The 19,041-nt window shown below is 32.2% G+C and overlaps 2 protein-coding genes across 4 annotated transcripts in view; one reads left to right on the plus strand and one right to left on the minus strand.

Moving 5' to 3' along the window:
* LOC110993001 (calcium/calmodulin-dependent 3',5'-cyclic nucleotide phosphodiesterase 1) overlaps nucleotides 1-19,041 on the plus strand; it is a 175,992-nt gene that overhangs the window by 89,461 nt on the left and 67,490 nt on the right. The window lies entirely within an intron of this gene.
* On the minus strand, nucleotides 811-15,542 carry LOC110993004 (maltase 2-like). The gene is made up of 11 exons (XM_022259045.2): nucleotides 15,387-15,542; nucleotides 14,102-14,281; nucleotides 13,340-13,497; nucleotides 11,756-11,881; nucleotides 11,097-11,353; nucleotides 8,602-8,800; nucleotides 7,622-7,729; nucleotides 6,724-6,874; nucleotides 3,768-3,963; nucleotides 2,188-2,325; nucleotides 811-897 (listed from the first exon to the last, which is right to left on the minus strand). Exons 1-11 carry the CDS (start codon nucleotides 15,478-15,480, stop codon nucleotides 828-830), a joined length of 1,677 nt encoding a protein of 558 aa, XP_022114737.2. The 5' UTR covers nucleotides 15,481-15,542; the 3' UTR covers nucleotides 811-827.

Genomic DNA, 19,041 nt, shown 5'->3' on the forward strand with positions numbered 1-19,041 from the left:
TGGCGAATTTTTTTTTATAGAACAGGGGGCAAACGGGCAGGAGGCTCACCTGATGTTAAGTGATACCGCCGCCCATGGACATTCTGGATGCTAGAAGGCTCGCGAGTGCTTTGCCGGCCTTTTAAGAATTTGTACGCTCTTTTGTGATTAAGTAAATATGAGTGTTTGGAAATATGTATGTATGTATGGTCCGCATACAGCACATTGAGTGCCGAATTCTCGGATCTGTGAGCTAGAAATGGCAATGGTTTAAAAAACGGGACGCTCGTACGGATCAGAGTGGGCGGCACCGCTACTATGACCCCGTTCCACTCGGATCCGAGAAAAGAGCACTTAATGCGTTCATATCTCTCTCAACCCTGAGGTCGTGTGTTCAAATCACGGCTAGATTTTGCACTGGGTCTGGCTATCGTCATTGCTCCCCTCACACATTAAAATCGATATTCGTTTAGTTTTTATAATTTAACTGTTTTGTTAAATATTTCTTAAACAATGTGTATGCGTAAAAAATAGAAGAAAATATATCATCACACACACACATCAAAAGCACCCGAGAAAACATACTTGCACCAATAATATTTAGAATAATATTATAATTATCTATTTACATTTATTATAATTGTCTTACATACAGAAATATATTTGTATTATATCTTCGTGTATGTCATGTTTGCCTAGTCACATTAAACATTATATGTTGTGGTTATTTTACCAATGAATTAGTGTGCCGAATGTCGGCATTTATCAAAGCTTCGATATATACTAAGTAAGAAATAAAAAACCGTTTCAAACTTGACTTTTTATTGTATAGTAAATTCTTATATGATTTATACTTGCATCCTTACAACAAGTGCTTCATCAGCTGCTAAGTCTAAATAATTAGCTTGAACAGTATCTCTGCAAGAAAAAACAAAAATAAATTCATTAGAAAGAATATTGTTTTCATTCAAAAAAAAACTTAACTTTAATTAGCGAATCTATTTTAAAAGAATTTATAAATATAATTAATACGATTTCCTAAACAAATGTTTTTCAGAATCAATAGTTAACACTTAGCTTTCTTTAATCAATCCGGTATCAATTAGTTAGACTTGTGTTTATTCTTCTGTTTAATTATGTTTGTTTTATTGCTATAATTAATTAATATTTTTTTAAAGTTAATGTGCTACTAATTCGTACATTAAAGTTCTTCTCAAATAAAAAAACGAGGTCAGGGAATAATATATATATGTAAAGAAAACCACTATTATTGATATTGTTTTTCTTAATTAATTTGATTCTTATTCTAATTCTCTATTTTGAGTTAGGCGCCATGTAGTTGGACAGATGTCTCATGTCATTGTAACTGTCAGGGGGAAATGTGTTTGCGAAGATTGAATGGGTTATGTTTTTGATTACTATATAGTGTTATCAATTTTTTTTATATTTTGATGAACACTATATAGTAATTCCCAATAACGCGTTTTCATAAATCGCAATATTCCCGCCTATAACGCAGGCATTTCTTAAGTTATATTTCTGAAGTGTGAAGTTTGTAATGGTTTATTAGTTTTGCGTCCCTTTGAGGCCGTTAAGTATTACGTAAGCACTATAGGAGGTTTTTGATTTTCTTATTTGGTGATTACGTCAACAGTAATTATTTACGTTTTAACACATAGAACCCTATCATTGTCTATGCTTGGAAACGTAATGACTCCAATAACGCGTTTTCATATATCGCAATATATATGCCTATAACGCAGGCATTTCTCAATTTATATTTCTGAAGTGTGAAATTTACAATAAATAGTTTTGCGTACCTTTGAACCCATATATACTCAAGTATTACGTAAGCAGAATAGGGGACCTTTGATTTTCTTATTTCAACAGTAATTATTTACTATATAATAGATAGTGACCACACATTGCCTATTTGTTCAAACGTAATGCATTGCTATAATATGCGTTTATGTACTATTATTTTTGAGAGCTTTATTTACTATTGCTGATAATACGAAGAGGAGGGAATAAATTGCAGTGCATATACTTGCCTAATACTTGAATGGCCCCTTTGCATATGTTTCAATTGCGTTGTTATAAAATAGAACTAAATAAGTATATTAAATTTGTGTTCCAAAAAAATATTTATTCAAAAAAACGGTTTAACGGGAATACTCCTCATTAATTTAATTATATGAGTTCACTTACCCATATGTCCTAGATGAGAGTACACTGCTAACTTCGACTTCTAATTGGCCGAATATTAAGTCGAACGCCGTCAAATTGACTACTTGATACACTTTGCCCACGTTCATAACGACTACGTAGGCGTCGTCGTTATACCACCTGTAAATAATGCCTCATTAAAGTTCGTATATTGATTTAATATTGGCATAAAATCGAGTGATATTTTTAATACCACACAAAAGACGACGTAAAATTTTTATCTGAGGCTGTATAAATTCTGTATTATTCATAATAATAATAATTGAAACTTTATTTATGACAAAAGGATTGTGAAAAGATTCTTATATCGCTAGTCCCCACAATAGGGAGGCCCTGTATGTAAGTAACTAGAAAACAATTATTCCGTGGCACATGTTTAAAACAGATTAGAAATTTTTTTTTTAGTGTTCCAAATTAAAATGAGTGAACGAGTGAGTGTGTGATAGGTGTGTATGCGTATGTATTTGAGAGTAAATGAAAGTTGTTATAATCGTGCAGTGTGCCTGTGTTAGTTTTTGAGAGCTCACAGTCATACCAAGATACTAACTACTACTCTGAAGATTCGAAATCCTATTTGGCTAGTGTAGCTTCTTTATTAATACAATTTAGAAGTAATGCGTGGCTTCCATAATAATTGCGGGTGGCGTGTACACAAATAATTCTTAAAATTCGACAGAATTAAAAAGACTAATAATTGGATCAGGTATAAAAATATCAAGATACTTATACAACTGTATACAATGAAAAATTACATACTATAATTTTGATTACACATCATTATGTAGGGAAAATTAAAATCAAAATTATTACAGAAAAAGTTTAGTATATTATGTCAAACTTGAAAAGCATTTCTAGTTGTAATAATTAAGTGATATTTAATCAACATATTCCTTGAAAAAATCTTCGCTAAAAAATTAACTATTGAAATGATTAAAATTAATTGTTAGAAAGCTGAGATTTTAGTTATTAAGGCTGAATTAAGATCAATCTGTAAATGCTTGCAATTTTTGAGGTATCTACGAAAATATTGTGTGCCACAGATAATTGGAAAAGCAATAAAATCATGCTTTAAAAGCTCAACAAGAACTCCCAATTCTAGCTTTGGTTTGAGTTATCGCTTTTTGACGCCAGCTTTTGCGTTAGTATTTTAGGGAATTGGCATACAAAGCCATATAAAATCCTGCTAGTATCTCTAGATTTTTTTGTTCAACACAATCCTTCCAACAGATTATGATGTAATTTTTAATTTCCATAATCATTATATTGATTAAAAAAATGAGGGTACGTATATACTGATCTCACACACAAACACACACACAATACATACACATAAGTTCTCATGTAACATTTATATATTATTTTCTTTACATAAAATTGTTTAGCTTTTTTACGATTTTTATGTACATTATTACCCGTTAAGCATTGTTAAATATCAAGGAGTAATATAACCTACAATAAAGCAATGCCTCTAGTACGATTGGCGCATGTACAAATAGCAACTATTAGCAACTATTTTTATGTTCTTTAAATATAAAACATTTTTAGTGTATAAAATCATTTACCTCTTAAAAGCAAATATGTCATTGTTAAGGGCAAGAGATTCATATCGTCCCAGACGGAATGCAGGCCTGGCTCTTAAACCTGTAAGAGATCTGTACACCTGGTAGTGAGATCTGGCTGCAGCCTTCTCATTTGCCACATTGTTATGCTCGTATCCTTCTGCTACTGGCAACCAGGTTTTTTCTGCATCGGAAAACCCTAGAAAACGCTTCCAATCAATTTCAATCTCTACAAGGCTTTTGAGTTTTACAAATTATAGAAAATCTTGAATTAAATTATCATGATTCATGTGCACTTTTTACTTTTTGTTTTTTTTATGTATCCTATGTTTTTTTCCTTGTCATTGTATTTGTAATATGTATTTTTGCACTTCTTGCCTACCGTATGTAATTTAACCCATGCTTTTTTTCCCTTTACTCACACTGATTGCCTGGAAGAAATCGCTCGTAAGCGATAAGGTCGCCAGTTGCTTTTCATTAAATTATGTTTGATATTTTTTTTCTTTTATGTAATGCAACGAAGTGTTAATAAATAAATAAAATCTATATATAATAGATAAAATTTAACAGATATTACATATTTCTATCGATATTTCAAAGCTGAAAGGTTTATTTGTTTGGTTGAAGGCGCTATTATCATTACGTAACTCTGGCAGAATTGAAAAAAAGTCTTTGTATTGGATAGTTCATCAAACGTAGAAGGGTATATAATACCAGACAATGTAACATGTAAAATGTATAAGAAAGGAGTAAAGGGATTGCAAAATCTCCAGAAAAACATAGTCCTATGTATATAAGTACGGGATGACTGTACCCTTATGCCTGACCTCTACAAATAGGATTAAAATTTAGAGTCGGAATCTCTCAAAGCTATTGGGAAGGCTCACCACAATAATTAAGGACATAAAGTAGATTTTGCTGTAGAATATAATAAATCATTTAGGATTTAAGTGTAAATAACAATTTTTTTCTTCTCTCTTTTCTCTTTCTTCTTTCTTTTAAACTCCAATTAATATTTAAATTCCAACATAACGCTAGTTCTGGCAATTTGTGCCCATGGGCGGCCGTATCACTTAACATCAGGTGAGCCTTGTGCCTCCTATTACATAAAAAAACAACCGCGCTTTTTATTACATTATTTACACTATTCGATGTGTCACATAAGGGAAATAATTATTTCATATTATTGGTAGGAGTTTATTAAAATGTTGCCGTACAACATCTTTAAAATGTTGCCATACTTGATATATTGCCGCGTTATGCGTTGGCTTATGTTGCCTTTATGTAAGTCGTGTTCGTGTTAAAGTTATTCGAATAGAACTCTCGTAAACCAAAGACAAAATATTTGGAAAGCCTAATTGAAACTTCACCAAACTTTAGCCAGTACAAAGTCCCAAAGCGTCATTAGGAGATGTAATATTTATTGGTATGAATATACAATGAGCCCGCAAGTATGTATTATTCATGCAACTGGAGCCTTACAAATGTAGAATGAAGGGTCGAATGTACATGCGCGAATTGAGTTATCATTATATTACAAGTCGGTAGTTACACAGACAATACTATATACTTGTGCTCATAGTTTCATTTTGCGAAGGCTAGATATCATCATGTCTAGTTTAATTTTTGATGCCGCACTTTTTCTTTCAGCTTTATATATTTCAAAGGTTGCATGGTAGCCTGTGTTTGTTTGACATATATAATAATTTAGCCCAACTAAGTTAAATATATAACTTATCTATATTTTTTCAATTTATATAAATGTATAATATCTTTCTATATTTTAATTTATGATTGCCTGAGTAATCGTTGTTAACTTATATAATACAACTGTAAGTAAATCCCTAAATTACTCTTTTGCATTTTAATCTTTTCAAATGTAAATATATATAGACACACATATTTACATAGACACACACCTACATATATGATTTGTATATGTGTGTGTCTATACAGGGCGTCCCACGTCGATGCCACACGGAGGGAAAGTACCTTAAATATTAATGATAGGATATTTTACTGAAAGAAGACATCGTTTAATTTTTAATAATAAGTAGAACTGCATTCACAGATTTTTTAAAAATTTCCTACCTCAACCGGGAATCGAACCCGCCAAATGTGACAGTAAAATTACATGTATTTTATAATAGCGTTTGAATGGGCTACTCATAAGCATTATTTTTTCCTTTGTAACCTAGCATATTAAATGAAACTAAAAACATAAAATTTTACATTTTATTAAAAAAAAAATTATCAAATGCTCAAAATGTGATCCGTTCTGTTGTATACAAATTCTCACTCTTTTAATAATTTCTCTCCCTCTCGATTTACTTATTTTTGCATGGTGGATGTTTGAAATAATACGTCTAAGTTCATTTTGTAACTCCTGCACACTGTTGTACCGGTTTCTGTAAACTAATTTTTTTTTTTTAATGAACATTTTTCTTCCTGGATCGGCACTTTTGGACAAATTAGATGGCCACCGAGTTCCCAGATCTAACCCCACTTGATTTTTTTTATGGGGTTATGTAAAATATTTAGTTTACAGGAACCGGTACAACAGTGTGCATGAGTTACAAAATGAACTTAGACGTATTATTTCAAACATCAATATATACATACATAAACATACATAAACATTTAATATGCTAGGTTACAAAGGAAAAAATAATGCTTATGAGTAGCCCATTCAAACGCTATTATAAAATACATGTAATTTTACTGTCACATTTGGCGGGTTCGATTCCCGGTTGAGGTAGAAATTTTTTTTAAAATCTGTGAATGCAGTTCTACTTATTATTAAAAATTAAACGATGTCTTCTTTCAGTAAAATATCCTATCATTAATATTTAAGGTACTTTCCCTCCGTGTGGCATCGCCGTGGGACGCCCTGTATATTATAGTCCATTCTAGTTTGTGAACAGTAGAATCGACACCAATGTAAATATTAAACCATTACCAGCGTTTTTCCCGTTTGTCCACTGGAACGGCGTACGAATGGGGTCACGGGTGACCTCAATGAAGTTGACGGGGTCATCCGTGCCACACGCCAGCGGATCCCGTGTCTCACTCCACGGAACGAAACCATTTACCATCCCTAGTTCTTCACCCTTTTCATAGAAAAAAATATTAATTATTATTCATAGGTAAAATTTCGTTCATGTAACACAAAACATAATTTACTACTAATAAATACAGGATTTGACTAGCAGAGTTGGCCTAGTGGCTTAAGCGTTTGAAGGCTAAAATCGTACGTTGATTGATTCACTTCGATCATTCTTTGCAATCCAAGGATTTCATACAACCATTTTCATACTTAAACGTACAAAGAGTTTGTTCTAAATAACTTATACAACGTAACTCTTTAATTAAGAAGATGGCACGAGATCAGGATGGTACATGTACAAGAACAAACACAAATATTAAAAAAAAAGTCAAATGGTAACTAGCTACCATTTGACTTTTTTTTATCTTATTTCTTTTTTATGTATGGTTTAAAACATACGTCGATCTCCACATAATGTTTCCTTAAGCCCAACGTTCATATTAAATTGCGCACACGCAGTCATTGGTGAGGTTCTGATTGGATTTTTTTTATAGAACAGGGGGCTGACAGGCAGGAGACTCACCTCATGTTAAGTGATACCGCCGCCCATGTTCACTTTCGATGCTAGAGGGCTCGCGAGTGCGTTGCCGGCCTTTTAAGAATTTGTACGCTGTTATTATTATTATTTTGTACCTTAGATTCAATTGATCATGCCTCTAGCTAAACCACAACTTTTCTTTATTACTTTTGGGACACCCTGTATATCGATAAAATAGTTTTTTATTTCTAAAAACAGTTTAGTAATGCTTACCATGTAAGTGATAGCGATCCCCGGTAAAAGTAAAAGCAACATATTAAAAGCATCCACCAATTCAGGTCTAAAGCGTGACGCTACTCGACTCTTATCTTGGGTGCCAGTCTGTGACAAAAATAAAAAACTATACGTATAAATAAAGTGTATAAAATTTGTTACAAATGGATGTTTTTTTTATAGAACAGGGGGCAAACGGGCAGGAGGCTCACCTGATGTTAAGTGATTCCGCCGCCCATGGGCACTCTCAACGCCAGAAGGCTCGGGAGTGTGTAAGCTCAAAGAACCTAAAACTACGTCGAAATTAGAAAAAATATAACAATGCCAATTAAACTATATTTATCTATTAAGCAAAATAATATGTGAACATGTCGAAATGTATCTGCCTTTAAACCTCCAATGATTTTCACAGTAGGATGTTAGAAGAATATTTCCTATTATATAAGCTAGCAGTGAAAATATTTATGTACAAGTAAGATTCAACAAAGGAAAATTAATAATTTAAACCTTCATTGTTCTCGCAACGCGTTCCCCAGCCGTATTTCGGTCAACGTATGACGTATAAAAAGACGGAAATAAAACGCTTCATATATTTGCCAAAACGATTTTTCTTAAAGGCTTTTAGCGGATATAGGTTTTCGTTTCAATAAATATTAGATTTTTGTTATATCCAATAAATAAACTTTAAATGGTTTTTTTTTTATTAGATTCCCGAAAAGATTACAGTAGAAATGAACGTATATTAAAAATGTTGGACTATATTTTTTCGAACAATGAAGTTCATACCGGAGAGTGTGTGTGTAGCCTATTTAATAATTATGGCTTATAAATAATTTTCATAAATATGAATAATTAAAAGTTCTAATAAACGAGTATGTTTTGACACTATCAGCATATGTAAAAATATTCCACGCAGTTCTAATATACTGAAAAATTCAAGTATATACTATTTTTGCATAAATTTGATATAAAAACATTACCACCCAATTAGCCTGTTTCTTTAACGGTTTATAGGTCAACCACCTATCCACCGCATACTTGATGTCGCGTGCGTCTGACTCCTTTCCCAGATCCTTCGTCAAAGCGAAATTCAGTGGGATATGTGCGCCACTATGTACGCCTTCGCCGTAGTATTTTACAGCTTTCTTTATACTAGTACACGCTTCTGTCATTAGGACCCTGAAAAGATGGCTTAGGATGAAATTGGTTATATAAAGTTTTTAGTTTGTGACGTAAAATCTGGTAGCACTAAGGATAAAGCATTAAATACATGATAAAGCAGTGTAATGTGTAAATATAAGAGAAATAAAAAAATAAAACTTTTAATTATAAAAAATATATATTTTAATTACATATTTTTATATTAATGGTTCACAGCTGTTCCATAAAAAATATAAATTATATAGTATTTAAAATTACATATTTTATTTTTGATATTAAACTGCTTCCAACATGTGTGCACGAGTGTGTGTGTGGGTGCATGTGAGTGAGTGAGCGACTGAAATGTGAAACTAAATATGTATCAAATATTAAATTAATAAAATCTATGTTTAAAGAACTTTATTTCTCATTACAAAACAGAAATATTTTTATTTACATGAGAAACTTAATATTAATATGTATATATAATATACGAGCGAGATACACGTCGCCATTAGCCGTAACAATTTTAGTCAGCTATGAAGATGGCTGTTAGAATAAGCAACGATTTTATATCGGATTCTTAACAAATGGGGAAACCACAAGTGAAATCGAACTAAATTCACTAAACCTTTTGGTAACCCAAAAATAATTGGGCAGTCGTATTACTAGATGAAAAGATTGCAAAGAAAAGTTCGCCATGGCAAAGCCTATTGTTTACGAGAGCTACAATATGTGTAATAGAAAGTTGTATTAGTTACACTATTACTCAAGAACGGTTAAACCGATTTGGCTGAAAATTTGTGGGGACATATAAAACCAGGAGACAAACATACCTTTTATCCTGTTTCCATGGGAATAACAATAGAACATGTAAGAAAACGCAACATTGTTCATTTGTTAAATGGTATAACAAAACGCAAATATGGTCTGATATGGTTAAGTATGATGGAAAATTTGAATATTAGAAGTTTGGAAGTTGATGTACATTAACTTCGTCGTTAAAGATAAGAATACTGTGCAGATATTATCATTAACCACGACCAAGACGATCGACTCCTTCCCGACAAAGCTGTAATGGAATAAATGGAGGACCTACTTTGATGAGTCTTTAAATATATTCGAGAATAGTTCACATTGTTTACTATTAAATGTTTTTTTTTGTTCTATTGCGTTTGATATTTTAAATTTAAGATGTGTATAAAGTATGTCTACCTGATTTTTAAATATAATTTAATCGGATTTAAACGTTTATATTATGACTATGGAGACTAACGTAATTCCTTTTAGAAGAAGGTTGTATTAAATGATTTAAAGTTGAATGTATTTTTTACCAGGCGCTCCATTTGTCCGACTTGAGAATTATAACTGCTAACAAAGAAGACTTATGTGAAATTTAAAAATACTAATAATCTATATATAAAATAAGTATTTTAACATGAACTTTATAATCCTTGATCCTGTTTTGTGATTGTTATTGAATAAGTAAGTACTGAAATTATTTAGACTTTCGACTTATCTGAATAATGAAATCCTCTTGTTTTCGGACCATTTGGGGCCATCAATTTTGCCTCAACAATAAAAGCTTTACGAGCTTTAAGGATTTATAAAAAAGCTCAGTTTAAAATGTATGAGTTACGAAATAATTTGGATGAAATCTGACGTATATTTGTTACAAATCAAAAAGAGAAATTCCCAACGTCCTTTGTTAAATCGTTGCTTTTATGTTGCCTTTGAATCGGATATCAAACATCTGAAGCTTCTTTTGTTTTCTTTATAAGATGGCTCAATTAAAATTTCCACGACTTTCTTCAAGTACTTTACGATTTTTCAATTTTTATTTACGTAGTCTTATAATATGAACTATGCAATTCTAAATTTAAAGAAATTTATTTGAGTAAAATACAATTTCAAATATATAGGTGTGTGAGTACGCGTTGTCATAATTCCTTTTATCACTGTTATCAATACAACGTGTGGCTCCCAGTAAAGTCTGTTCGACCTAAAAGGGCCTGGGAATAGTGCTGGGCAGGCTTCTTCTAATTAATTTGTTATATTTGTTTTAAATATTGCAGAATTGTTTGCTGATTTGCTTTTTTTTAAAAAGACCGAGAGTTTTTTACGCCGGCTTTTTCTCTCGGCCAACACCCTCTGTCTTCGTTGCCGATGAGTAGGGATGCCAACAGGTTCGTTTAATGACGTGGAATAAGTGATAACATGATGATCTTGTTCCAAAATAAACTTTTTTTTTTTACCTTACAAGCAGTAAACCTTACAGCAAGTAGTATACGTTTAAAACTAAGAACAGCTACTGTCTTAATAAAATGTGTCTTACCGTGTTACATTATCTCGTATGGTAATAGAATCGAAAGCCTCTCTGAACTGTGAGACCATATCATAGTTCTCATCTTGATCCTTGGTGTAGATATGCTCCAGATAATTGTAGTTTTCAGACTCTACGCCCCTTTTGCCCGTCGTCAGCTCATCGGGATAGTGACCTCCATACAAATCCTTGTCTGCCTCTACTAAGTAATTCACTGAACTGAGACGTAAACCAGCCACACCCTTTTCAAGCCAATATTTCATTAAAGTCTGAAATATTAATTTAATTTTGTCGAAGAATTGTTTTTATCGTGCATTCTATTTTTAATAAAAAAAATCAGTGGCGCTACAACCTCCTTAGGTCCTGGCCTCAGATTTCTGAATCTGTTTCATAATCATTTTTTAAATCTAATAGGCAAGTAAGTGATCAGCCTCCAGTGCCTGACACACGTCGTCGACTTTTTGGCTCTAGACCCTAGGACATGTCGGCTTCCTCACGATGTTTTCCTTCACAGTTTGACCAAATGTTAAAAAATAACCTAGAATTGCACAACCGGGGATTGAACCTACGACCTGGTATGAGAGTCGCACGCTGAAGCCACTAGGCCAACACTGCTCACTATTATTATTATATCTATTTATGATAACTTAAGCTTATATTAACATTTATACCTTTATTTCTTCAACGAGTACTGGGTTTCTGTAGTTCAAATCCGGTTCTGAATCTCCAAACTGATGAAGGTAAAATTGATCTCTACTTGGTACATAGGTCCATGCACTTTTCCCGAAAAAACTCAGCTGAAAATTTTATGTTAATAATATGTTACAGCTATTTTTATTTAACTAAACAGAATTCTATCTTCTATTATGGGAAATGCTTGTTTGTGTGAGACTGATGCCTGCTAAAGGCAAGAGCACCTGTGTGTTAAGTTATCGGCCGCGGCGTTCACAGATAGACAGAAGGTCTTAAAAAAGTAGATTACATGTATGCTGAATGAACAATTCCCATTATAATAGGTTACAAAATCAACAAATAATTATATATATTTTAGGGATATAAATAAACGTGGGGTTTGTGTACGTGTATGGTGTGTATTATTACTTAATTGTTAATCTAATAAACTTAACATTTTTATTATAAATTATTACCTAAAATTTAGCATATATATAAGTATCTGAAATATTTAAACTTCTTTACTTGAGTTTTAGTTAGTGTTAATGAGAAAACTAAAATAATTTATGAAAAAAATTCCATAACAATGTCAATAAATATTTTTCAAAGATAAAATTAAACTAAAACATATCATTATAGCTTTTAATATTGTATAGGAAATCAAAAATAATACTAAATTGACGTCATATACTGTATTTTGAAACGTGACTTTAAGAATTCATACTTTTAGGGACCAACTTCTTGTTAGTTTTTAATAGGCCGGCAACGCACTTACGAGCCTTCTGGCTTTATGAGTGTCCATGAGTACCACTTAAGACCAGGTGTCCGTTTGCCCCCAATTACATAAAAACATATAAGTTAATATTGGGAACTATATTTCCTGGTTAAATAAAAGTATTTAAACTGTAACAAAACCTCTCAACTTTAACTTTTATAATTACAACCGCTTCGTTTTCTCTGTCACTAAAAGTTAAATAGTTCAACTTTTTAACTACAGTTGCTAAAGAAATCTCTTTACAGAATATTGTGCAAACATGGCTTCCTCGTTATCAGCGTGGTGACGTCATTTCCTGCGGAACAGGGATGTGACAGTTCCTAACAATATGGCGTCTAGAGACAACATTACATACCAATGACATTATGATAAGTTACAATATCTGTCGAGGAAAATAAATGTTTATTTCAATATACAAATGTATCATAGTCCATACACGTTCTGATTTTTAATGCATAAATGTCATAGAGAGCTGACAGCCCATTGACATTTTAGTGGGTGCGTTGCCGGAAAGATGGCTACTGCAATGAAAGACTTTTAGCTATGGGCATGAAATTTTGAGTTAATACGTTATGGTTACATGTCTTTATTCAGAATTATACAGCTCTTACAGGAGGCCTATGTCTAAGTATAAGCTATAAAACAGATATTAAGTGGCTTGCTGATTATTTATTGACATTTGTATGAACTAGTATAAGTATTTTATAGCAATAAAGGCTATTATTATTTATAAGGCAGTGTGTTTGGTATCACCATCAACATCTACCACTCGCTCATAAAGCGTTTGTCTCCTATCAAAATATCTTACCCAATTATTAGGCGGCCGCCTCAGTCCGTTCACATCAAGATGTCCGTCCTCCCAAATGTACCAGTCACTGTAGTATTCGTCCTTTTGAGACGACTTTACGAACCAATCGCTGTCGTTACTTGTGTGATTCGGTACGAAGTCGAGAATTACTTTCATATCTAAGAAATAAAATAATCGATGGTGCTACAAACTTTTGAGTTCTGGGCCTCAGATTTAGCATGTTTTTTGTCAATAGGTAAGTAAATTATCAGCATTCTGTGCCTAACACATATTGTCCACTGTTTTGGTCTAAGGCCGGTTTCCTTTACTAACTTAAATGTGCGCATAGAAATTTTATTGGTGCACATCCGGGGATCGAACCTTTAACCTCAGAGATGAGAGTCGCACGCTGAAGCCACTAGGTCAAGACTGCTTGACCTATCTTTCACAACAAATAACATAAAAGAAAAATATTGACTGACTTTAAGTTAAAAAAAATATATATAAAAGTACCCACATAATAAGAAAAATGAAAGTCGTTAAATATTAAACTATATGTTAATACTAAAATTAAGAATAAGAAAGAGACAAACTTTGGAATGCACCAAAAAAGGTACGAAAATCTTCTTATCAAGACAATTTTCTATATATTTTTTTCTAATAAAACAATAATTATAACATTTGTATGTGGAATACGACATTGATATCTAAATATTTGTTACATGACTACTTAATTTCCTATACATGTGTTAATAGTAATCTCAGATTAAATATAACACTCACTTAACTCTGCGGCTTTCTTCACAAGATTCTCAAGATCTTCTGTAGTTCCATATTCGTGGTGTATATTGTAGTAGTCTGTGACGTCAAATCCAAAGTCATACATTGGCGACTTGAAGACTGGCGATAATATCATTGCATCGACGCCTAGTTCTTTTAGGTAATGCACACGAGAACTAATACCTAAAAAAGTACCAGAATTGCACTTTTATTGAAGTTATACTTCTTTTGGCGCGATGGAGAAAAAGGATGAGAGTGAATTTTTACGATGCGCGCGCACACCGACACCTGAATTCTATAACGTTAAGTTATGATGATAACTATGTTCAAATTGTATATTCTAGTAGTTTTATATTTAGAACACGTGTTTCGTAACAGTACAATTAAACAGTGTGAATAAATAAGTATTATTTTGGTGTTTTTAAATCAATTTCATATACGACGGTGATTGTTTTGACTTATAATTTATTTATTTAAATAAAATCTTTATTCCCAGTCATAGTGTAGTTAGGAAGTCCTTTTTAAGAACTTTTAATTTTAAATAAAATTAAAAGTAAATTGTCAGCTATGTATTATATAAATGATGAAAAGAGAGAAGTGAGACATAACAGTATGGTTGTATTAAGTATATAAGGGTAACTTAAAAATAAATTTCCACTTTAATATTAACAGTTCCGACCTGCTTCGAGCCTAAGGCAATCGTCAAAGCGTTTCTTTGTACTTGTGTAAAAACTTGTCAGCTTTTGCTAGGAAAACACTTTTGATGTTTTAGTAATAAGGGGTTACATAAATTTAATTTTTAGCGTAAAAAGGAATTTTGTTATTTAAAAAAAGTATCTAATTAAGTTGTTAAGGTCTTCGAAATATGAAAAGCAAATTGCTTAAAGTTACATACAATTTTTTTCACATGAATCCATTTTTTTTAAAATTATGCATAACAAAAATCAGACATCGTCATTTAATTCATATTCACACATTCGAATGAGAATTCTCATCAAAAATGGGTTTCTTGCATCGGCTATCTATGGAGCGATTCCATTGGTTTATTAAGTTTTGATTGTTTAATGGTAAGAAGTATATTATGTCACTGACCTCAGTATGTATATAAGTTTTTAAATATGTTCGACGTCCTGAACAAAAAAAAAACTGTGTCCAATTTATGTTTCCACCACACCAACTTTTTCTGTTTAAGATCATGTATACAATAAATAAAATAACGTAAGCCGTTAAAATAGCCGCTGAATGCATTAAGAAAAATAAAAAGCCTTTAAAACTAAGTTATACGCACCGTTAATATCGCCCACGCCATCACCGTCACTGTCCAAAAATGATCGAACATAAATTTGATAGAAAACAGCCGTTTCCCACCAATCCGACTTCATGTTTATATTTTCATACCGCCCCAGTGCGGAAATCGCAAAGAATACTAGAAGAATGCAACGCAATATCACTGAAAAAGTAATTTAGAAAATTAAACTAAAAGTTGACGCTTCTCGGTGACAATCTCTCATTTTAGTTCTAAAGTTAAAATGTTTTCTCTAAAAATGGTTCGTTCGTAAAAAAGTTTTGGGTAAACTATATTTTTAAATGATCTTTTTATTCAGAACTTTGTAACTTCAACAATGGCGCTGTAGAGTATAGACCAGCGTAGCCCAACCTTTGTCGTACCATGCCATATCTTAACATATCTTAAATTCTTATGCCACCTATAAATAATTTTTTAATATTAAAATATATAAATATTCACTTAAGAAACTTAGATGATATGTTTAAGGAGGATAAACGAAACACAGCAAGTAAATTTTCAAAACATAATATAATGATAAACTGAAACTAAAATTTCAAATAGTTTTAATATTTTTTTAATAGCCTCACCCAACAAATAAATTGCCCTCATATGGGCTATGTGTCTCACGTTGGGATACACACTGAAGACTGTACCGATTACATAGAAAGTACATTGTGTATATAACATGGTTCGCTCATTTAAGAACAAAGATGTTAAGAAATATAGATATTAAAATTATATCAAAAACCCACGCGCGTATTTTTATACCCAAATGACAATTGACAGCCAAATTACCGCGCGCGAAAAAAACATGGCGGAAAATGACAGCTGACTTTCTAGATCGCGGTATTATGAAAGGTACATACTTATAGGTAGCATCAGTTCCTGACAAAAGGGTTACTTTATAAACGAAAAAAATAAAACGACTATAATAATTGTAAATAAAATACACTTACTTTTAATTAATGACACTGAACTTAGTACACAATAGTCGCACAGTGTAATAATGTAAAAGATAATTTGCGACGGTTCGTTTTTATATGAAGTTCTACGAGTACCGATTGTAATATTTATAAACTTTTTTGTTTGATTTCATTCATTCATCATCAGTTTATAAACTTTATATCGTATATTTTAATTCATGTATGTCTAAGGGCTCAGTTGTATTTCAGCAATTCTGAAATGTAGACAAAATAGTTTTATTTGGTAATCTTAATTTTTTTCTCTTTTTAATTCTTATTCAAATATATTATTACATAGACAGTTTGGTGCGTAAAAGATAAGATGAATACAATATGCTTAGTATTGATTGAACAATTATTGTTTTTTTTAAATAATTTTATGGCCTGGTAACGAGAATTGACCAATAATTGTATATCAGAAGCAAAAGCAAGTAGAAAAAGCAAGAAGAGGAATGGCATCGCGATTCTTTTATAAAACCACTTGGTCATGGGATGCAAGGTCAACACTCGTAAAACTATGAAATGATGTATATTAAAAATAAAAAAGATTAACTTTCTACAAAAAACTGATAACTTATTTAAAATTGTTTGTAATGAGAAGCTTTAAATACTAATTTTATTTATTTTACAGGTAAGCAGACATTTAGGACCCATGACATGATATCAAGTAAGTGACAATTACATATTTAATACATCCAATTGGCACCATTTATATTTATAATACTTTATCTAACAAGAGAACAGTTGTGTAACTTTTTGTATTCTAAATTCGAATTATTTAAAGTGTCAAACATTTCTGAATCACAGAATTTCCTTGAAGTTTTCAAATATATGATCAAATAATATTTTATTCTTACCTAATATATGAAGTTCAATTTTCTTTGATACAACTACAAGAACCTTTACCAATGCAATATCAACTCGAGATGGGATGCTCGACTTATGACCTTTTCTAACTCGAACCACTTTAAACTTTATCCTCAACAAAGTATCTTCAATATTATGTACGTTTCACATTTTGAAACAAAATACATTTTAAATTTAACCAGTGTTTTTTTTAATAACTCTGCTTAACTGGGTTTTATCAATGAAATCTCCAACAAAAACTAAGATACAATTAGTAGTGAGGTGCGACGCTGGAGTAACTAAAACCTATTTATGGGTTTAATCTAAGTGACATCTGTTAACTATAACGTATCAAAGTCATATCGACCTATTCATCATACTCGGAAACGAGAATATTATATTACAATTTATGAAAGTCTGAAAAACTAAACACGATTTATACTCTACTAGTGTAACATGATTGTTAACATATCAAACTCAAATTCAAAAATATCTTTATTCAAATAGGTAAACATGTACACTTATGAACGTCAAAAAAAAATTAAATTAATTGTAAATTTATATTTACAACCAGTTCGCAAGTCAAGGGCGTAGAGCGGGTAAGATCGGGGAAGAGCGGGTAAGGTATCGTTTGCCCTTAACGAATATATCTTACTAAGCTAACGTTAGGTTAACTAAGCGTAAAATTTTATATAAGCTACTAACTAGCTAGTTGCTGTGACGCGGAATTTTAACACCTACCCGCAGTACTAATTAAAACTGTATGACGGTAGAGTAGTGCGGCCAGCCCGTTGTCGCTAATCAGAAAGCGGGGCGCGCGTAGAATGCGGAAACGGTACGCTTAGAAATAAACACTAAGCAACAACACGAACTCAGAGACTGATCGAGAGTTCTGAGCGCCCTAGGCTATTTATCCGGATGCGCCCTCCTATTTTTTTTAATTCAGTAGTTTCTAAAAAATCACATTCTATATACATTAGCGAGACCGCTGTAAGTTTTTTCTGGCATATGTGGAGCGCAAGTAACTGCAGTTGTTAACACTAATCTTTCTATCTTATCTTTTCCACAACTGAGTCTTAAGGTAGTTTTTGCTTCAAGAAGAGAGCGAGCGGTATGAGTGACCATGGGTTAACATACCATTTAACCATATCACTTAACTTCAGGTGAGACCTGCCCGTTTGACCGCCCAATAACAAAAAACAGTGTTTTCCTGCCAGATGCGTATTAATCTGCTTGGATGGGAAACGATATTAAACTCCGAAATTAACGAAACCACAAATCTTTTGTGAAGCAAGTCAGGCGATTTGTGAATGTAAACAATCATAATAATTGTTTATTCTAACCGGTGATTATAAACAGAGTTACGGTTATTGCTTTCGTCTGTTCATCACCTGTGAACTATTTATAGAATCTTACACAATCGTATTTTTCAAGTTTTCACAGTACAAATAAGTAGTTGCCTCCTATTATATAAAAATCGGTTGTCTGTAAAGTCGGTTTACTGACGATAGTTAAACGTGACAACGTCACAAGAAAATACTGTTTGAATGGTTGCATTTTTCAAAAGAAAATTGTAATTTTATTTGTTTGATAGATATTTTGTTTGGATAAATGGAAATCACAATTGAATTGATCAAGTTACATTTATTTGTTATGCATAAATACAATTATGTCAATTTTTTTACAAACAAACGCTGCCGAACGCGGAGGCCGATTGTTTCTCTTTGTCGCTCGTTCTGCGCTCTCGCTTGCACTTCAAGTTTTAATGGAACGCATCAGAGGTAACGACGCTCCGCGAGGTAACGCTGCGATGAGTAAAGTTTTTCGTGCGTGCAGCCGGCTTCAAC

This window comes from Pieris rapae, chromosome 12 (genome assembly GCF_905147795.1).
Source record: "Pieris rapae chromosome 12, ilPieRapa1.1, whole genome shotgun sequence".
Classification (NCBI taxonomy): domain Eukaryota; kingdom Metazoa; phylum Arthropoda; class Insecta; order Lepidoptera; family Pieridae; genus Pieris; species Pieris rapae.

Bases quoted from the DNA above. Each gene is read 5' to 3' on its own strand.
- LOC110993004 (XM_022259045.2), bottom strand. From the start codon at position 15,480: ATGAAGTCGGATTGGTGGGAAACGGCTGTTTTCTATCAAATTTATGTT. The intron at 11,882-13,339 runs GTAAGATATTTT...TAAAATTTTCAG, and splicing joins GGCGGCCGCCTAATAATTGG to CTGAGTTTTTTCGGGAAAAG. The intron at 898-2,187 runs GTAAGTGAACTC...TTTTTCTTGCAG, and splicing joins CTCTCATCTAGGACATATGG to AGATACTGTTCAAGCTAATT.